At 38.7% G+C, this 21,162-nt stretch overlaps 1 protein-coding gene across 1 annotated transcript in view; it reads left to right on the forward strand.

Annotated features, from left to right (window-relative positions):
- Positions 1 to 21,162, forward strand: part of VPS13B (vacuolar protein sorting 13 homolog B) — a 743,427-nt gene that overhangs the window by 635,474 nt on the left and 86,791 nt on the right. Inside the window, exons 39-41 of the mRNA XM_081817134.1 lie at positions 4,694 to 4,890; positions 14,026 to 14,207; positions 15,680 to 16,029. Of these exons, the coding sequence (XP_081673260.1) occupies positions 4,694 to 4,890; positions 14,026 to 14,207; positions 15,680 to 16,029 (729 nt within the window). The remainder of the gene's footprint in view (positions 1 to 4,693; positions 4,891 to 14,025; positions 14,208 to 15,679; positions 16,030 to 21,162) is intronic.

Consider the following 21,162-nt stretch of genomic DNA (forward strand, 5'->3'; position numbering starts at 1 on the left):
TCCCTGCGATCCCCACCCCCTTCATTTTTTCCCTTCCTTCTCCTAATGTCCTCTATGCTATTCCTTATGTTCCACAAATAAGTGAAACCATATGATAATTGACTATCTCTGCTTGACTTATTTCACTCAGCATAATCTCCTCCAGTCCCATCCATGTTGATGTAAAAGTTGGGTATTCATCCTTTCTGATGGCTGAGTAATATTCCATTGTCTATATGGACCACATCTTCTTTATCCATTCATCTGTTGAAGGGCATCTCGGCTCTTTCCACAGTTTGGCTAGTGCAGAAATTGACAACCTGAATAGGCCAAAAACCAGTAACGAGATTGAAGCAGTGATCAGAAACCTCCCAAAAAACAAGAGTCCAGGGCCTGACGGATTCCCTGGGGAATTCTACCAAAGACAAAATAATACCTATTCTCCTGAAGCTGTTTCAAAAAATAGAAACAGAAGGAAAGCTTCCAGACTCATTCTGTGAGGCCAGCATTACCTTAATCCCCAAACCAGGCAAAGACCCCGTATAAAAGGAGAATTTCAGACGGATATCCCTGATGAATATGGATTCCAAAATCCTCAACAAAATCCTCCCTAATAGGATCCAACGATACATTAAAAGGATCATCCACCACAACCAAGTGGGATTTATCCCCGGGATGCAAGGGTGGTTCAACATTTGCCAATCAATCAGTGTGATAGAACACATTAATAAGAGGAGGGAGAAGAACCATATGGTCCTCTCAATTGATGCAGAAAAAGCATTTGACAAAATACAGCATCCTTTCCTGATTAAAAATCTTCAGAGTATAGGGATAGAGGGAACATTCCTCAAGTTCATAAAATCTATCTATGAAAAACCCACAGCGAATATCATCCTCAGTGGGGAAAAGCTGAGAGCCTTTCCCTTAAGATCAGGAACACGTCAAGGATGCCCACTCTCGCCACTGTTGTTCAACATAGTACTAGAAGTCCTAGCAACAGCAATCAGACAACAAAAAGAAATAAAAGGTATTCAAATTAGCAAAGAAGTCAAACTCTCTCTTTTCACAAATGACATGATACTTTATGTGGAAAACCCAGAAGACTCCACCCCCAAATTACTAGAACTCATACAGCCAATCAGTAACATGGCTAACATTTTTTAAGCTTTTACTATGTGCTATTATATGAGATGCTTTGTCTTTTTTGATTCTCACAATTCCTGAGATTGTTCTGTTACTATCTCCTTTTTAGAAGTAAAGAAACTGATGTTGGAGAAATTAATTTGCCCAAGAACTCATAGCTAATGGAGCTAGGAATTGAATCCCATTAGGTCTGACTCCAAAGTTCATGCTTTTATCTTCTGTACTTCTTTGTGGAGAATTTTTAATGTGCCAGAGATGGACTGAATCACCCAGGATGTGTATATTCATTCATTCATTCATTCATGAATTATTCATTCATTCAGCAACTTTCTTTTTGAACATTCACTATATACACTTTGCCAGGTGCTATGAAAATCCAAAGCTTAGCCAAATGGAAATCATTCCCTCAAGGAATGTGCCTACCGGGGAAGATGTCATGTATAGAAATAACTATAACATGAGGTATACAGTGATAAGAGCTATGAAACAGATTCCCTTTTAAAAAACTGCTGGAGTTCAGAAAAAGGAGAGCATTTCTCCATCTGGGGAGGTGAAAAGGCTCAAAGAAAGGTGGTATTTCATTTGGACCTTGATAGATGGGAAGGATTTAAATATGAGACAATGAGAAATGAAGGGGTGTACAGGTGCTTTAGGCTAAGAGAGAATATAGGAACAAAGACCCAGAGAGGGTAAAGTTAGAAAGAAGTATATCATGGAAAGCAAGAAGGGAGCGAATTTCAAGAAATGGTAGGTAAAAGTGGATTACTATGAATGTGTTACTTGTACTCATCACTAAACAGAACATACCCTTCTATTTCATCCCCGTCAGCCTCTTACGCATATCCATTTTGTTCCCGTTTTTCCCAGTAATCATCTCTCCATACACGGATGCTCAAATCCCTCTTTAAAGAAAAGAAACTGTTATGGGTGGAGAGGTAAAATTTATCCCATTGAAAGATTAGGAGTCACTTATTTAGAAAAGAAAGGTTAAGGAGAAATCTATTCATTCAGGAATCTTCTGTTAAGATCCTTTATGTCCCAGGGTGCCTGGGTGGCTCAGTCATTAAGCGTCTGCCTTTGGCTCAGGTCATGATCCCAGGGTCCTGGGATAGAGCCCAGCATAGGGCTCCCCGCGTAGGGCCCCCCCGAGTCGGGCTCCCCCTCCTGGGGTGTCTGGGTGGCTCAGTCGTTAAGCGTCTGCCTTCGGCTCAGGTCATGATCCCAGGGTCCTGGGATTGAACCCAGCGTCGGGCTCCCTGCTCAGCGGGAAGCCTGCTTCTCCCTCTCCCACTCCCCCTGCTTGTGTTCCTGCTCTCTCTCTGTCTCTCTCTCTCTCTCTGTCAAATAAATAAATAAAATCTTAAAAAAAAAAAAATCCCTTATGTCCCAAAAACTGTTCGATGCTAAGAAAATTGTTTTAAATAATGTGTCATTTTTGCATCAAGGATCTCAGAGTTGACTAAAGGAGACAAACATGTAAATAGGGACTTGCAAAGTGTAATGAGTTTTATGATAGAGGAGTGTGTTAGATATAGAAGTGACACAAAGGAGGCAGCGACCAGCTCTGAGGATGGTAATTAGGGAATGCTTCCGAAAGAAAAGGCACACCTGAGCCCAGTCCTTTTTTTTTTTTTAAGACAAATGGAATTAACTCACATGCTCTATTTTAAAGCTTTTTTTTTTTTAATTTAGTGATATATCTTGGATGCCTTTTGTGTTCGTATATATAGATATTCCTTATTCGTTTTAATGGTTGTATAGTAATCCATTCTATAGATCTGCCTGTGATATTTAATCCCCTATTAATGGATATTTGAGTCATTTCTAATTTCTTACAAATACACCCAGTGCTGAAATAAATACACACTTGCATTGGAATCTCTGTAAATAGATTCCTAGGCATATACTTCCAAGCATTTAATAGATATTGCCAAATTACCCTCCAAAAATATTGGGTGGAAATGCTTAATCTAACCACACCTGTGCAGAAATTGGAACTGTCAGTTCTTAAAACTGCCAGAGTAATAAATTAAAAATATTATGTTATTAACTTAAATTTGAATTTAAGTATTAGTGAAGTTGAGTATCTTTTCATGCTTACTGGCCAGTTACTTTTGTTTTTCTGTGAACTAATTACTGTCAGAGTCTGCGAATTTACCATATGCAAGCTAATGAATCAGCCTGCTAGTGTTTCGTGGCTTCTTGCAGAGGACATAAGACTCATGGGTCAGAAACAAAGAACACTATTACTCCGGGCGCAAGTAACATGAGCACCATGTTTGCATTGGTTCCTCTTGCCCCCAGGTCCCACGCGGGCAATGCAGAAGGGCCCTCAGGGAGATGGTATGCATGCAGTAGGTATGTGGCACAGCCAAGGAGCATGGAGCTTGTCAAATCCACCCCCTTTAGAGTGAGTCTGCTCTTTGTCCTGGAGAGAGACTTTCCCACATCCCTCAAGGTTGTTCTCTGTAAACACAACCTAAGAACTAGCCCCAGTTAACAGCTTTCAGGGCCTTGCATCCTGTTCATACCTAGCAGTAACATGCAGGGAAGTTCAGGGCCCATGGCTAATTGCCTTTTCCAACATCTTCCTTTTCTTATTTTTCTGTATGCTTATTTATCATTTTCTCATTGATTTGTAAGCACTCTCTGCTACCACAACAATTATTCCTGGATCTATCATTGAATATCACTTATCCTACCCTAGTTTGCCTTTTTTTTTTTAATTTGATTTTATCCACTGTAGTTTTGTGGGGGTTTTTTTCTTCAGTGGGTTTCATGCCATACTTATAAAAAGCTGCCCTATTATGATAAAGATGTTAACCGATTTTTTTTCTCTTATGCTTTCAGTTTGGGCCTCTAACATTTTGATCCTTTTGGAATCTACTTTCATGTAGGAATGATGTAGGGACCCATTTTGGTTTTACCAAATGGCTAGACAGTTCTTGCAACCACATTTCCTGTCTCTCCCTACTTGTTTGAAATGGTATCTTCCTTACAAACTAAAACTTATCTGTACTTATATCTTATACTATTTTTTATTCTGTTTCTTTTAATCTATTTGTAGGCTACTACTCAAACCTTATCTTTTAACTGCCATAGCCTTATAATACACTTAACACCTGGTAGAATTTGTTCCTCCTTTTTTCTCTTTTATTTAAAAACTTTCTTGGCTGTTTTCACATATTATTCTTGAATGGGTCTTTTAAAATAAAGTAGGCTAGAGGGGAGGACGGTGGGGGGATAGGTTAGCCTGCTGATGGGTATTAAAGAGGGCACGTCCTGCATGGAGCACTGGGTGTTATATGCAAACAATGAATCATGGAACACTACATCAAAAACTAATGATGTAATGTATGGTGATTAACATAATATAATAATAAAAAAAGGTAGGTAAACAGGGTGAATATAACTATGAAAAGAAATTCTAAACTGTCTTCTACAGACTTATCCCTTTTTAAAAGTCTTATTCATGTTATAACTTCTATGGTTTAATTTGCATTTCAACAAATATAGAACTGTATCATAGTTTCTATTTGCAACTTCTAAAATCTTCCTTATTTTAATATAGATTCCGTGTAGTTTGGAATACTGGGATGAACTCCAGAAGGTTTTTGTTGCATTTCAAGAATTCAGTCTGTCTGAAAGCAAAGTGTGTGAACTGCAGTTGCCGGATATCAATCTTGTGAGTGACCAGAAGAAACTGGTATCCTCGGATCTTTGGAGAATTGTCCTGAACAGCAGTCAAAATGGTGCTGATGACCAAAGGTAACTCGGCGAAAAATGAAATAGTGACATTATACTGGGAAACAGTCATCAAGTCCTTGTATCTAGTGACCCCTCTCTTAGCCGGATCTCAGCTGGCTAGCAGCTGCATCTGTGTGAACTACAGATGAGAACTAGGACATAAGACAAGCTGATATAGCAAAGTCTGAGTACTAAAAATCCTGTGTTGTATGCATAATATAGCCCTGTGAGCCCTCGCAGTAAGAACCTGTTCCTTAAGTATAAAAACAAAAAGTGCAAAAAACAAACTACCAAAAAAAAATCGAGTCATCCTAAACAAAAAATATAAAGAAAAGAACCATTAATTCCTCAACAGATTCTTTTTTTTTTTTTTTTTTAAGATTTTATTTGTTTATTTGACAGAGAGGAGAGCGGGAACACAGGCAGGGCGAGTGGGAGAGGAAGAAGCAGGCTTCCTGCTGAGCAGGGAGCCCGATGCGGGGCTCGATCGCAGGACTCTGGGATCATGACCTGAGCAGAAGGCAGACGCTTAATGACTGAGCCACCCAGGCACCCCAATTCCTCAACAGACTCTGAATGACACAGTAAACAATATATGTTAATGATAACCCTGGAGCATTAAGAGAGAGGTTAAATAAATTGTATTGTCTCCTTCTAAAAAGATAAATTTTGGAAATATTTCTTTCTTAAGTGGTTTTATTTTTTTCTCAGAGATTTTATTTATTTATTTGAGGGAGAGAGCACAAGGTGGGGGAGGAGTAGAGGGAGAGGGAGAAGCAGACTCCCTGCTGAGCAGGGAGCCTGATGCAGGACGCCATCCCAGGACCCTGGGATCATGACCTGAGCCGAAGACAGATGCTTAACAGAATGAGCCACCCAGGCGCCCCTCTTAAGTGGTTTAAAAAAAAACTTTAAAAGACCTCTAGACATTAGAAAAACTTGGCTAACCAAAATGACTTCTATCCAAAGGATTTCTAGATAGCTCTACATTGTATTTGGCCATAATGAATCTCTAGAGCTGTAGACTTCAGGTGTTCTGTGTCATGTCCCCACAACTTCCTGTCCCACACCTCCTACAGGATATCTGGTTAGTGGCAAAAGCGGGCCAGACTGTCCCTATTTTCAATGTTTGCCTGCTTGATACATCCACTAACAAGAGTAGAAAAAAAATTGGCTTCAGTAACCTATTCTTCAGCACGTCTTCTCATTTACATATCCCTATTGGTTAAGCCTTCCTGTTCATGCTCCCACAAAAGACAAGAAAAAGATACTAAACCACAGTCAGTGGAATAGTTTTCTTGGGTCATATGATAATGCATGTACCATGGGCTCAGGCCCATCTTGTTGTCTGTCACTCTCAATGTCCTGCCTTCCAGTTCTCCTGAGGAACTGGCTTTAGCATTATCTTACTCCTTTTATATAATCCCTCCTTTTCTCTCACCAAACAACATTCTGGCACTAACAAAGAGAAAAAACATCCATCATTCATAACATCCACAAATCAACTGTTTTCTCTTTTCTGTGTTACTTTTATTTTTGCCCATGACTGTATGTATACCTTCACAAGGTTATAATCATAGCACATCATTTCATGTTCTGATTCCTACTTTATATTATAAAGAGTTGTGAATGCTTTCTCTTTTTTTTTTATTAATAATACTATATGTTCATTGAAGAGCATTTGGAAAATAAAGAGAATGCCATCACCCATGGTCATATCACACTGATAACCTCTTTAACATTTTAACAGTAGCCTCACAGTCTTTTCCAGTGATTACTTCGTGTGCTTAATAATAATATGTTTTATACTTTATATATCCTATTTCTAGGTCATGTGGCTCTTCAAGAATAATTACCTTCCTTTTTTATATTACCTACTGATTATAACTAGCAAAAATATATTAGAGGAGTGGGATCTTAATTTCACTTACATGTGGAATGCAGCAATGAAGAGAATACCCATCCCGTGAGGAGTTAGCAAATGCATAGGAAGATTGCTTCTTCTAAGTACAGGTTACCTAGTCAGAAACCAGGAAATCTCAGAAAATAGAGCTGTAAGTAACAAAAATGTTTTTAATCTGGGTTTCATTAATAGTATCAAGTTAGAAATCATTTCTTGATTCTAATTATGAAAGAATGCATTTTCAGCATTGAAAGAAGCATTTTCGACAAGGTTAATTCCTCTGAATCTGAAACATTCATAAAAATTACTTTTGTGGTAAGCTTAGCACTACAGAAAGGTAGAACCTTTAGGGAATGGAAATTTATGCAGACAATCAAATTCAGGCAATTATTCACCAAGCTTTTGACATTGTAATCACAGATCTTTTGTCCTCACCTGGCACTTTTCAAGTTACCTAATATTTCACAATTGATCTTGCTTTGTTTGACATTAACCATTTTTCAGATAGAATTTGATATTTATGAAATTAAATTTAAAGAGTTGGTTTAAAAGTCAACTTCATGAGACCCTACTAAGACACTTTTCAAAAGGGACAGTAAATAAATTTTTTCCAATTTCTAGAAAGAAAACGTTAGTGCTTCAATAATATGTCAGCATTTCATGCAGAAGGAAGACTGCTGCAGTTAGCTCCAGTATATTCTGTCATGAGAAATTTAGAACTGGACAAAAACCTGATGCTTTTATGATTAGAGATTACCTTATAAGTAATATTCTCAGTGGTTTGAAAAGGATATGCATCAGACTGTTGTGCATTCCAGGAAGAAAGTTCATAAAAATAAGTCCTATGAAGCTTAATCTTAATAAGAAAAAAGAGGAAGAAAAAGCAAAGAGCATCTTGCCCACAATTGGCATAAAGTTGCAACAGGGTAGGGTCGCTCAGTGGTAATGGCATCACTGTATGTATGTAAATACAAGCACTATTTAATAGAGAATTCCAAGTTAGAAGACCTGGATTTAAGTCCTGGCTTCATCACCAACCAGGTATTTGGCTTTGAGAAACTGATTTCTAAGCTGAAGCCTTAAGGAATGAATGGGAGCTAACCGGTCCAAAGGGTGGCAGAGAGCCTTCATTACAAAGGACTGGAGACAAAAGAGCCAATCTTTTAAACCTTAGTCTGTTTATCCCATACAGGTGTATTATCTTAATTCAGTGCCTGTGTATTTGTAATAATTGCATCCCACCATCTTTAACCCAGTGGTTTGCTTGATCACATGAAAAGGAATGATTGGTAATGATTGGTTTTTTTTGAAGGTAGCATTTGAAGTAGAGTAACTTCAAGCTTAGTTTCCACTACAGTATTGACCTTTTAGGAGACTTCTCCTATTTGCTGCATACTGGACTGGAGGTAAGAGATACAGCTTTTAAGCCCTGATCAAGATATCCATTTCAGCTATTTATCTTTAATCTCATCATGTATGTATTTGCCCATGCCCATTGCTTAAGCCTAAATAAATCCCCTTTTTCAGTTAGGTCCTGACAAGAAACAGAAGGCAAACTCAAACTTGAAGATTATAGAGAGTTTAATGAAAGGACTATTTACAGAAATGTGGACAGGATTAAGAGATGGTACAGAACCCTCGGGCTAGGAATCCTGGGGAACCATCCCATTCTTAGGCCTGAAGAAGCCAGGGGAATACATACCCTCACTCCACTGTCCTCTCAGAGGACAAAGCAGCTTGTTGATACAGTCCAGCAGCAGAGAAGAGGATGGGGAAGGGGAGAAAGTGGGGATCTAGTGAGCAAACAGAAGGTAGCCAGCAACTCCACACTCTATTTGGAATATATAGTTTCTTACCCAGTAACTGGCCCTACAAGGAAAAAAAGGGAAACAAAGTGGTGGGCCCAACTCTCAGGTTTTGGGCCACTCTCCTACGTTCCCTGGGTTTGGAATCAGTTTGATGCCTTCTGATGGACCAGAACAACCATCTAATTTGTTTCCCCACACCTCTTACCCTCACGCCAAATGACTAAATCCTAGAAGTGTGTGACTTTATAAAGTTATACACATTACAGGCAACTATCATGTAACACAATAATAACTGCAGATCTTGATATATAGGTTCAGTTAACTTTATTACCAGTTGATAACGCTCAACTATGTTCACCTGTGTCAAATCTTTGGTGGTTTGTTGTGCATATTGCATGGTCATTTCTCACAACATTAGAACATGTGAAAGCAGATGACTTATAAGGACTTTTTATCCCCACGCCCCAAATGGTGGTCAATAGAAGAAGGCGTCTTAGAAAAACAAGTGGCTTAAGGGTGCTCTTCCTTCACGCAATGAAAATTGAAACTCTGGTGAGATTTTTGGAGTACTTTCATTTTTGGATGTGCCACAACAAAGTATTCTCTCCTACTCCCTAAAGATATTATAAAAGAAGCCCCCATCCAGTCATATTTGGTAATCTTTGAGACAGTGGTCAACAGCTTTTTTTTTTTTTTTCCAAAGAGGAGATGCTTTTCGTTTTTCGAAGCCTTGATTCTTGCATAGATAGACAGCGGAGGAATTAGACGAAGAGCATCATGATGATCAAGTCTCTGGATTGTTTCTCTTCTCTCCACCAGTTGAACTTTCTCTTACCAAGAAGATGACTGTCGCCTCCAAATACTCTTCCCTTCCATTTGGCTGCTTGGATGTGTACTTTTAGATGTACCTAAATTTGTTGAGTGCCATTTTTAAAACTGTTGATTTTCAGAAACCATTTAGGTGTAAACCAGAATATTTTTTACCGGGGATAAACCTGAGTTTTGCCTTCTCTACGTTGGGTAGAAGGGATGCTTGTATTTTTACCCAAGTGTCTTTTTGAAGCCTTTTACTATTTCCTTTTAGTTGATGATTGAACTCTATGTAACACCAGGAGTTGGTCTTCTGCCAGCAAGTCCTTTTCCATGTACACATTCCCTAAAATAATCAGTTTTCCTCGGGGCTCACCTAAAGTTCTAGGCTGATGATATTAAAATGACTCAGAAGTCTCTGTGTCATGGTGCTTAGTCTGGGAACTGTGGAAGATTCTCTCTTTTTAAAGTCAGATATAAAGGAGTCCTTTACCTGAGGGCCTGTTTAAGCCTGTTGTGTTTGTTTAAGCCATGGATTACAACCCAATTAGTGGGTCATGAAATCAATTTAGCAGGTTGTAGCTGGAATTTTTTTAATAAAATAAAAAAATATTGGTGTGAGGCGAACGTGATAACCACTACACTACGGAAACAATAAAAAAATATTGGTATGAAAAGGACAAATATTGTATAATTCCACTTATATGAGATACCAAGAGTAGCAAATTTTTAGAGACAGTAGAATGGTGTTCATCAGGGAGTGGGGGAGAGGGGGATGGGGAGTTCTTGTTTAAGGAGTATAGAGTTTGAGTGCAGGAAGATGAAAAACCTCTGGAGATGGGGACACTGATGGTTGTGCGACAGTGCAGATGTACTGAATGCCACTGAACTGTGCGCTTGGGTTAAAGAGTAAATTTATGTTATCTATATATTTATGACAATTTTTAAAATATCAGCGTGTGTCATATTTTTAGTAAACCTGCCTCCCGCCCCCCCACCCGTTTTATATGTGACCTAGAATACAATAAAAGTGTATTTTTTACTTTGGGTTAGAGTTAAAGCATTTAAAAAATGGTGATTCTAAGGACGAGAGAGGACTTGGTGCAAGAGACAGGCATCCTCCCCTGTCTTCTCTTAACGGTCAGCTCCCTCCCAGAATGGACAGAGCAGTGTTTTTGCAGTAGGCAGGAGGGAGATTAGGTGAACCAGCGTTGAGAAACCATGCCACAGTGAGATGAACGTCAGTGTGATATTACAAGACCCATCTTAGGCCTAAAGGCAATCACCAACAATTAACGTTGAACTGCGTGACCAGTATGGTACCCTGCTTACCAGCCAGAAAAAGAGGGATGGCATTTTTTTCAGTTAATGAGTGTTAGATATTATATTGAACAGTTCATATGCAGCATCTCCTTTAATACTCAAAGAGTTGTTCAATTACTGTACTCATTTTACAGATGAAAAAAAATGAGATTTAGCCAGGTGGTAATACAATTTGCTGAAGATTATAATATAAATGATAGAAGTGCAAGTATCTTCGCTAGGTTCTTTCACCCAGTTATTCTCCGCTTAATCTCTCTGCTGTATTTTGCTGTATTACACAAGCCTTCTTCCTATGGAGGGATCCAGAGAAAAGCTCAAGCCTTCATCAGTTAAGTCAGATTGTTGGGTACCTGCACTGCTGTAGGGTTTCACCCGAGAATGGCCCCAGGAGTGAATCTTCAAGGATTGTGCCTGGGTCCCAGCGATGCCTATTAATCAATCAAAACACAGACTTACTAAAATACTCATTGTTTAAAGAGTTGATACCCATCTACAGGTACCCCTCTATAGGACAGTTAGTAAGTTACCTTTTAGCTAAAATGCAGATATGGATATGTAAAATTCCTGCCATATTTTCCACTTTTTAGAATATTTCCAGGAATTTGAGTTTCCATTAGGATCTTAGGGATAGTTCAACTAACTACTGAATCTTGAGTTCTGTGTATTATTGTTTGAGAGGTGTTACCACTTTTACTTTCTTCTCTATTTCTGCTGATTACACATCTCATAAATTATGTTTTTCCTTTTGACATCTGGATCAGAGTTCATTGTACCTGATTAAGGAAATTATGCAAACATAGCTGCTCTAAGTGTCCCCAGCAGGGTCATCCCTCTCCTATTTATGACTGGTTAGCTCTATTACACTTACATCTTTTTAGTCCTGGTGTAAGAGGTAAGCATATATATGCTGCTTTTAAAATGATATATAATGATGATCAAATTAAGTTGAGTATTGAAAAACTATCATTTCACTGATTCAAAATACATTTAAAGTATATTCAGTTTGTATACACCATATTAATTTTGTGATTAAGAAATTTTAATTTTGGTATGACTAATTTTTTAGTAAGTCTGAATTTTTAAATATAGCTTAACTCAACAACCATTTTAGTTAGGATTTTAAGATTGAAAGAATATTTCTAACTACTTGAGTCTGTTAACCATAAAGCCAAAAAAATCTCTCTTTAAAAATTTACATGTATATTTAACATAGGAAGAACTAAAGAATTAATCAATTTGTTATTAATAAAAATTATAGCACATACTCCTGTTTTAGCAGCCTTTTTCAATATGTTATACTATCTGCTACTCTCCAGATAGAAAAATAAATCTTGGAAAATCTCAAGAGTGTCAAAAATTGTAGTTGGCAAGAAAAATGCTTCAGATAAACACCTCAAATTGTGTACTCACTGTTTTAAAACTGATCTCATAGAACTCTCTCCTGGATTTTTAATAATATTTTGACTAACATTGTACCCTATTTCTAACAACTTCTGAAAGTAGTTTAAATGTATAAAACACATGTACAACTAATACATTTTGCTCTTTCTGAATACATACAAGTTTTAATTTTACCTAGTCGATGAAATCTGTTATTTGTAACTCCACAGATAAATTCCTAGAAGGCTATTTAAATTAGTATGCCCATTTATAGAAGCTTTAGCATATACTTAGATGCATTCCTTGCACATAACATTTAATCAGTAACAAATTGCCCCAGAGTTTGTAGTTTCTTTGTAGGCACTGGAGATTTACTAACATTGCAGTAAATACCACCATATAACTATAAACGTCTTAAAATTGTAATACTCAGTAAACGTGTTGGAATGCCTCTAGCTTTCATTTTCACCAGCCTTTTCACAACCTCTTTCAAAACTTAGCTGAAGATTCACACTCTGACAATCCCACGTGATGCACCTCACGCCATCCTGAGTTCCTCTTATGTTTCTACTCTGGCAGCACTTCCGACCTTCCTGTACCTGGGTGGTTGTTCTATTTGATGATGTTTCTAAATGTCTACATATTTTATATCATCGGTTAGATGGTGATATAAAACCAAGGATTTATTTCCTTAGTTTTTCCTGTCATAGTTCTCCCTAGGATACTGTAAATCAGTTTCTTCTCTAGGCCCCTCAGGGACTTGGAAGCCAGGCTCCCATCGCTCTAGAACAAATTTCGGATTTGGAAAGAAGAGGGCAGAGGACGATGAGAGAGAATGGGGCAGCATCTATTCGGTGGTCCGCGGTCACCAGAATGTCCCTTGCGCCATCCCACTCCCCAGTTCCCGTGATGCCTCGGCTAGCACTGAGGCTAGGCAGCACGTTTCACATGCACATCAGCAGCTGCCATGTACCAGCTTCTTCCCTCCTACAGATGCCTTCACTGTGCCTTTTAGTGAGATTTTACTTGTTTAAAATGGCAGTAGGAGGATGGGCAAGTGAATAGAGGACTCATGCAGTGTAACTGTCCATGGGATTTTGGTTCTTCTGGACGTGGTCATAACTTTTATGGCACCTCATACAGTATTTAGTGAGTCTCCAGTGAAGAGGATTGACTAACTCATGGCCCTGTGGATATGGACAATCTGGAGAAGTAAAACAAAGTGAAACATTTTATGGTGACGCTGAAAGTATTGGGTTTTGTGGGTTTTTTTTTTTAATTTTATTATGTTATGTTAATCACCATACATTACATCATTAGTTTTTGATGTAGTGTTCCATGATTCATTGTTTGCATATTGGATTTTTATTTTATTTTATTTTAAGATTTTATTTATTTGACAGAGACACAGTGAGAGAGGGAACACAAGCAGGGGGAGTGGGAGAGGGAGAAGCAGGCTCCCCACTGAGCAGGGAGCCCGATGCGGGGCTTGATCCCAGGACCCTGGGATCATGACCTGAGCCGAAGGCAGACGCTTAACGACTGAGCCACCCAGGCGCCCCCATATTGGATTTTTAAACAGCAGAGTCATACTCCAAATTGTGTTGGTCTTAAACTAATAGGAGAACAAGTTGTCCATAAATTGCATGAGATGAAGATGGAAGAAAATTGGGTTGGAGGTAGGTCAACAAGACCTGGGGTTTGAGGAATCCTTTGAAATTTTTCTGCTAATAACTTACAGACAATAATCAACATGAACTTAATTTTTAAAAACAACTAGTTTGTGTGAGTCAATACAGACGATTTCATGATAATGTATTAACTATAGGATTATCGGTGCTAGCTTTAAAAACCCTTACAGAAAGACATTTTACTTATATGGTGTTGGGAAATCTAGGTCATTGATCTTCTTTTATTATTTATTTCCCATAGCTCTGCAAGTGAATCTGGTTCTCAAAGCACCTGTGACCAACTTGTAACTCCAACAGCCCTGGCTGCCTGTACTAGAGTCGACTCCTGTTTTACCCCATGGTTTGTCCCATCTCTTTGCCTTTCCTTCCAGTTTGCTCACCTGGAGTTCCATCTTTGTCATCACCTTGATCAACTGGGCACAGGTATCGTTTCCTTTAGCATCTGAATAGCATCCACTTAATACTTACTGTCTTTCATGAGTGTTCTCAAAACACATTTCATCGGGACTCCTGGGTGGCTCAGTCAGTTAAGCGGCTGCCTTCGGCTCAGGTCATGATCCCGGGTCCTGGGATCGAGTCCTGCATCGGGCTCCTTGCTCAGCGGGGAGCCTGCTTCTCCCTCTGCCTGCCTCTCCCCCTGCTTGTGTTCTGTCTCTCTCTCTCTCTCTGACAAATAAATAAATAAATAAATCTTTAAAAAAAAAAAAAAACAACACATTTCATCAATTTCTGCCCAGACGTAAAAAGGCATAGAAGGGTTTTTATTCTGTGTATTGCAGTATTAGTGATGTTTTAAAGTGCTGTGATTGCTAATCACTTCCACTACCCAAAGCTCTTTCCCTACTGACTACCACCCATGTGGTGGTGGAAATTTTTAGAAGAGGCATTCATTTCCCCTAACAATGAGCACTGGCAAAATTACTCTGAAGCTGACTTCATCTAACAGATGTACCCCTTACTTTTGAACCATCATATGGACCTATAATATAAATTACCAGTACTATTGAACTGACATGATTTTGCATGCTTCCTGATAAGAATTTTCAAGGAAGTTACAAAGATTGCAGGTTTTACTGTTATTCCAGTTAGGATCTTTTTAAAAGAAATACATCTGTTTCTGTTCTGTGTCCTGAGCTACTACATTAATGATGGATAGATTCCAAAAGTATTCGATATTACCTGATTTCAAAAGCATGAATACATTCTACAAAGGATGGGCAAATTCTCCAGAAATTTAAAGGACTGTCATTTTTACAAGTTGGTAAGGTAGAAGATTAAATTTTCCCACCACCGAAAGTGGTCTTTTATAAATTTGCCAATGTTACATGAATAATTACTCCTAAAAGTCTATACCAAATGTTTCCTAGTTAGTACATTTTTATTCAGGTTTTCAACCTAACATGTAATGGAAAAAGGGAAAAAAAATCAGATTTAAAAAATCAGATTAAAACTAAACACAGCTGCTGTTAAGCATCTTGCCTTTTCAGCAAAAAATGGAATTTAACCTGCTTTTTCTAACTCTTTTCGAGTCATGTTTTTGTTTTTGAGATTTGGTTGGTAGATACAGAGCATTTCATAAAACTCTCCTTCGATATTTGCCTCCTCTTCATTTTATCTGTTGTCTTCTCTGATCAAATTTTTGTCTGTGAAAGTGAAGGTGAACTTTAGACAATATATGTTTGAGGCATGCTGATTGAACAGAACCGTTTTGTTGGCAAATATCACATGGTAATTCAAATAGTATAACGCCTTCAAGAGAGTGTTTGCATTTATTTAACTGCAAATAGCGAATTCGGTAACCTTTAAAAAGTGAGTAATTTAAACGTCATCTCTTTATTTCCATAAAACATGGGCTCATCTCAATTGCTGTTTTTTCCTGTTTGTTTTCTCCACAGCTCCGCCGCAATACCTACAGCCATTTATTTCCGATAAAAATGTGCCATCTGAACTAGAATACATGATTATTTCCTTCAAAGAACCGCACGTGTATCTCCGGCAGTGGAACAATAGTCCTGTGTGTCAGGAGATCCGGTTCTCAGCTCAAGCAGACTGTAAACTTCTCGAGTGCAGAAATGTCACAATGCAAAGCATGGTAAAACCCTTCAGCATCTTCGGGCAGGTGGCCATTTCCCGCGACGCAGGAGAAAAGCTGCTTGACTGCACCATCGTAGTGGACTCTATCTTTGTCAACTTTGGGCAACATGTGGTTCATTCTCTAAACACTGCAGTACAAGCTTGGCAACAGGTATGCACATCCTAGAACAGTTTACAGTTTGTCTGCATGTGATCTTTTACTAGGCACTCTATGTTATCACTTCTAATAGTAAGCGAAGCACAAACGAAAATGTGAGAGGATGAAGAATTTGATGGGCACCATAATATTTGGGGTTTTCTCTGTTGAGCAAAGTGGTGCATGTTATTTTTAAAAGCTTTGGAGAATATGGGTTCTCTACACATGCATAGGAGACCATGCCCACATTTTTGTGACTAATGTACCACATCTGTGTGGAAAGTAACGTATTCCCAGAAATTTTTTCCAAGTATTATGGCTTTCCTTTGCCAAAGCTTCAACTTAGTTATGTATCAGATTGTCTAAGCATCCATTGCAGAAATGAAGAACCTGTGTGAGCCTTGCTGATAGTAAACATTTCATCTTTTCAGAGGGAAAAAGCAGCGAGAAGAAATATGCAAGCCCAACAAGTCTTAGTCTTTCCCCCTATTATCATTCTGCCATTTTTTAATCAGTTAAAGACTCTCGATCGATAATTTTTTCCTTTCATCTCTTGCCAGAAATTAGCCATATCAAACAAGGGGGTGAAGTGTAAGTCTGTGCTGCACGGCCTATTTAAAATGGGGAACCTGTCCATGCGGCTAGCATGAAAATAATTTCTCAGAATGTTTGGATAATACTTTGCTCCTCAATTTAAGAACAAATCACTTCTGCTTCCACACTGATTTTCAGTATAATATTGTATTTCCATCAAGTTTGTGTTGCTATTAAAGCTGGGACACTCCCCCCACTTCTGTATATACTACCTGCATTTGTGTGGAGCTGGCCCCCCAGGAGAAATGGTCCTTCGTCCTGCGCTGACCTCATGTGGAGACAGGCCGGGGTGGGGGGCGCGGGAGGGGGGCTCTGAGTTCTCCAACTTAAGAATGTTTATGGGAATAAACTCTTTTCTTTATATGCATGAAGACCTATATAAGACTAAGGAATTAATTACCTAACATGGCACTACAATAGCAAAGGGAAAGAAGATAACACATCTGTTTTTTATTTTAAAATTCTTTTTTAAGGGCATTCCATGGTTTTCTTGTTGCAGAGGACATGCGTAAAATAAGAGCTAGTGTGATCTAAATCTTTGCAGCTGGTTCGAATAGTGATGTGAAAAAAACCTCCATGGCTCCAATTTCTGTTTTTTGTCATATTTTGAACAATGCATTTAATAAAAAACAAACCTAGAAAACATAAAAGAGTCATTGATAGAGCATTTAAACCCAGGATATTTTTGTCTTGGTATCAGGGCCATTCTAAGAGGACTCATGTGTAGCAACTACTGCAAAATGGCCTTCAGAAATATCAGTTTCCTCCCAGGGTAAAAATATTCTCTTAGACACAGCTATATATATAAATAAAATACGGTGCATAAATATTTAAATGTTTAAACCACATCAGAGTGCCAATGACTGACTGGCTAACACAGTGCCTTGAAGGAATATTCTGAGTTTTTTTTTTTTAAATGGAATTGTATATTTGATTAACTAGAGCCATATGTCACGTAGCATATTGCTGACAGGTACATTCTATGAATAGTTGATTCTGATTTATACAGGGATTTGGCAATGTTAACATGAGCCACAAGAGGATATACTTCTGTAATTGTTGCTGTAATTTTCTTGTTTCCTCCCATGTCAAGGGTACTTGCCACCAAGTTTTAATGTGGTAGGCATCTAACCCTATGCATTCTAAAGTAAATACAAAAATGCACTACTTTGAAATTAACGGACATTTGACATTGAAATGGGTTTATAGAGGGTTATTAAGTTCATTGTTTCTAAGATGTTCTGAATGTGGTTTATTCCCTTAGTGGGGAAGATTAATTTCCTAAGCTTGGAGGTTATTGTGTGTACAGTGCTCATATGCAGTCTAATTATTGCCGATGAGAAATATGAATTTAATAAGCCAGATAAGTTATTCAAGTTTTCCGCATACTTTTATTGGATTCATATCTGAGACAAGTCATTTGTATCTAGTGTGGATGGACTAGACAGTTGAAGCATGAAACAGTTTGACCTTTAACCTTTAGGTCACAGGCTCAAGATTAACAGAAGCCTTCATCAGTGTCTGATTTCTCTGGCCATAGATTTTTTTTTTTTTCCTCTTTTGCACATGATTAATGTTTTGTGAAACCAGATTAAGGACGCAAAATGCCACTTGCAATTTGCTTTATATTTCAATGCCATATCCCCACATTTGGACAAAATAACATGTAAAGGGAATTTTTATTTAAAAATGAAGGTCTTGCTCATGTGTCTTATCTTACACCAGAATGACGTCTGTCTCTGTTTAGTTGCAAATGCCTGTACAACACTCCAGCACAAATCTTAAATGTAGATACGCCATCTTTTAATTACAAATCTGAGTGAGCACCCTGAGACTTAGACTATATGATGTCATATAAAATGTGTATGAACTGTTTTATAATACACCAGAATTTAAGACACTCCGAGAAATGCTTAAACTTATTACGGTTATAATGAACTCCACAGATGAAGGAACAGTAGAGAAACAGTTCTCTGAGGACTTTGAGTATTCTTTAGAAAAATGTAAACAACCCCCTCGTGTTCTTCCATTTACATTTTTCTAAAACACTCATCATTTATTAAAGGTCAGTTTTTGGAGATGAGGAAAGTAATATGATTTTTTTTCCCTACTCAAGCCCCATCTGGTAACTTAACCTCTGTGTTACCAGCAGATTGATCCCAATTTATTATGAAAACTGAATTTCAGTCTCAGGACATCTAACTGGGAGTTTGGAATAATATCCCTTTTTCCATGTTTGTACTCTTGGACCTAAAGGAGACAAAAATGTTTATAAGGAGAAGTAGTTTATGTTGATTATATAATGGCAAATGGAAAAATCTCATCAAAATAATTATACACTGTGACTCCAGTTTGATTAAAGGTTTATAAACCTTTAAATATGTAAGACATATAAGATAGGATTAGATAGGATAGACTGGAATAGAAACAGGCAGGACACTTTGAAGAGAAAAATTGCTAGAACAAAATCCACCAAAATATTAACAGCAGTTATTTGAGTGTAAAATTAGAGACTTAAAAAAATACATACTTCCTATATTTTCTAATTTTTCTACTTTGAACATGTATTCACTTATAATTTTAAAAATTAAATTTACTCATGTATTTGTTTCATAAGTGTTTATCCGGTCCCTTTGTGTCAGGCATTATGCTGAGTACTGGAGATAAACTGGTAAATAACACAGACCTGGTTCCTGCCCTCATGCAGCATGGACTCTAATGATGGAGACAGGAGTGAACCCAGAATCAAACAATTTCTTAGTCCCAGGAGGGAAAGTGAAATAGTAGAGTGTGATGTGAGCATAAAATAGGGGGATGTGACATGCTCTGGGGGTGCTCCCAAAAGGCTCCTCAGAAGAAGTGACCTGAAAACGGGAACCTGAGTGTAAGTAGAAAGAAGTTAGTCAAGTGTGAAGGAAAAAAGGTCCAAGCAAGGGAAAGGCACTGAGACAGGAAGGAGTTGGATGTGTTGAATGACTTGAAAGGGGGCCACTGTGATGTTGGAGGAGCAGGAAAGAGCTCGCGGGGCTCGGGTGGGGCAAGCCAGTGGAGAGTGGCTCAAGGTGCAGCGGGGTCAGATCAGGCAGGACGTTCAACCCCACTGGGAGTCAAGCTTTGAAATCGTAGCTCATGATTAAAAGCCACAGTGTAGGGGCACCTGGGTGGCTCAGTTGGTTAAGCGACTGCCTTCAGCACAGGTCATGATCCTGGAGTCCCAGGATCAAGTCCCACATCAGGCTCCCTGCTCAGCAGGGAGTCTGCTTCTCCCTCTGACCCTCTCCCCTCTCATGCTCTCTCTCTCTCTCTCTCTCATTCTCTCTCTCTCACATAAGTAAATAAAATATTTAAAAAATTAAAAATTAAAAAAAAAAATAAAAGCCACAGCATAGAGTGTGGTAGACAATAGGTAATTTTTGCCTGTAAGTACTTTGGTCTCTCTTAACCCAAGACTCTTTTTTGTGATTAGTGTGGCTGTCAAGCAAGGTTCCGCTCCGTGAGAATGGGGAGGTTGGTGAGAATCGATGGATGACAGAGTGAGGAGTCCCCGACAGTATTTGGAAGAATGAGGTGTTTCAGGGCCTCTCTGCCAGCTGCAGCCAGAAAGCACTGCCCATCTACTTAGGGGGCCTTGTGCATGACTAAGAGTGGATTCTGCCCCCCAGGATAACTGTTCTGGATGAGGTTCTAGGTCAGGTCTTGGTCCAGGCTGGATTCCAGGTACTTTCGTCCTTAGACTCCTCAGGCCTCATAATCACTTAAATCACTGTCCTTGTGAGTTATGTGTCCCCTTTTACTCTCCCTCCCCTTGGGAAAATGGCAAGTGACCCAGTGTGGCATTGTGACATTTAGCTCTACAACCAGGAAATAGAGGCCACCAGAAGTATCAGTTACGGTTACCTCCCATTGTCCGCAAATTGATTGGCTAATTAATATTTTTTCTTGCATTCTCAACTTGAGCATCTTTTTAACTATTCATTTACCAAAAGTATGTTTATTATTTTTTAAGCCATAACCTAACCAGAGTGATAGAAGAGGAAACACAGAAATGCTCTGTCACTTTGTCCGTGTTTGGATATAACAGCAAGCGATGGAGACGCCATTAAGTTGAGAAGGGAGGTCTCAACACGGGAACATAGTACTAACTTGTTGAGCCTCAGCAGATGAATGGGAGACATGAGCTGATGGATGCCTGTTAGCTGACGCAGACACCAACAACTGTTTTTCAACACACATTATCTCTCTTGAAAACTGCAGCTTGGCTTACACTGACTCCGGAGCTGGTCTGTTTTGTGTGTTCAGCCTCTTAACAATAGAGGGAAAGTTACGGTTTTATTTACATCTTTCCCTGAGCAGATTTACACACACACACATCCACCCTCCCCCTTAAGGGATCTGGGGATGTATTACCTAAATGATCCTTACTTTCTGTAGGGTACAAACTGTGGCTTTGGTAATTGGTCTTGATTGTCGAGTTTAGAAGGCCAGGAACATGGTAATTCTAGCCTCCAGTACTCTGCTCAGAAACGTGCACTACTCAGTGCAGCGCTCTTTGTA

Source organism: Leptonychotes weddellii, chromosome 4 (assembly GCF_054177405.1).
Source record: "Leptonychotes weddellii isolate Sample4059 chromosome 4, ASM5417740v2, whole genome shotgun sequence".
NCBI classification, from domain to species: Eukaryota; Metazoa; Chordata; class Mammalia; order Carnivora; family Phocidae; genus Leptonychotes; species Leptonychotes weddellii.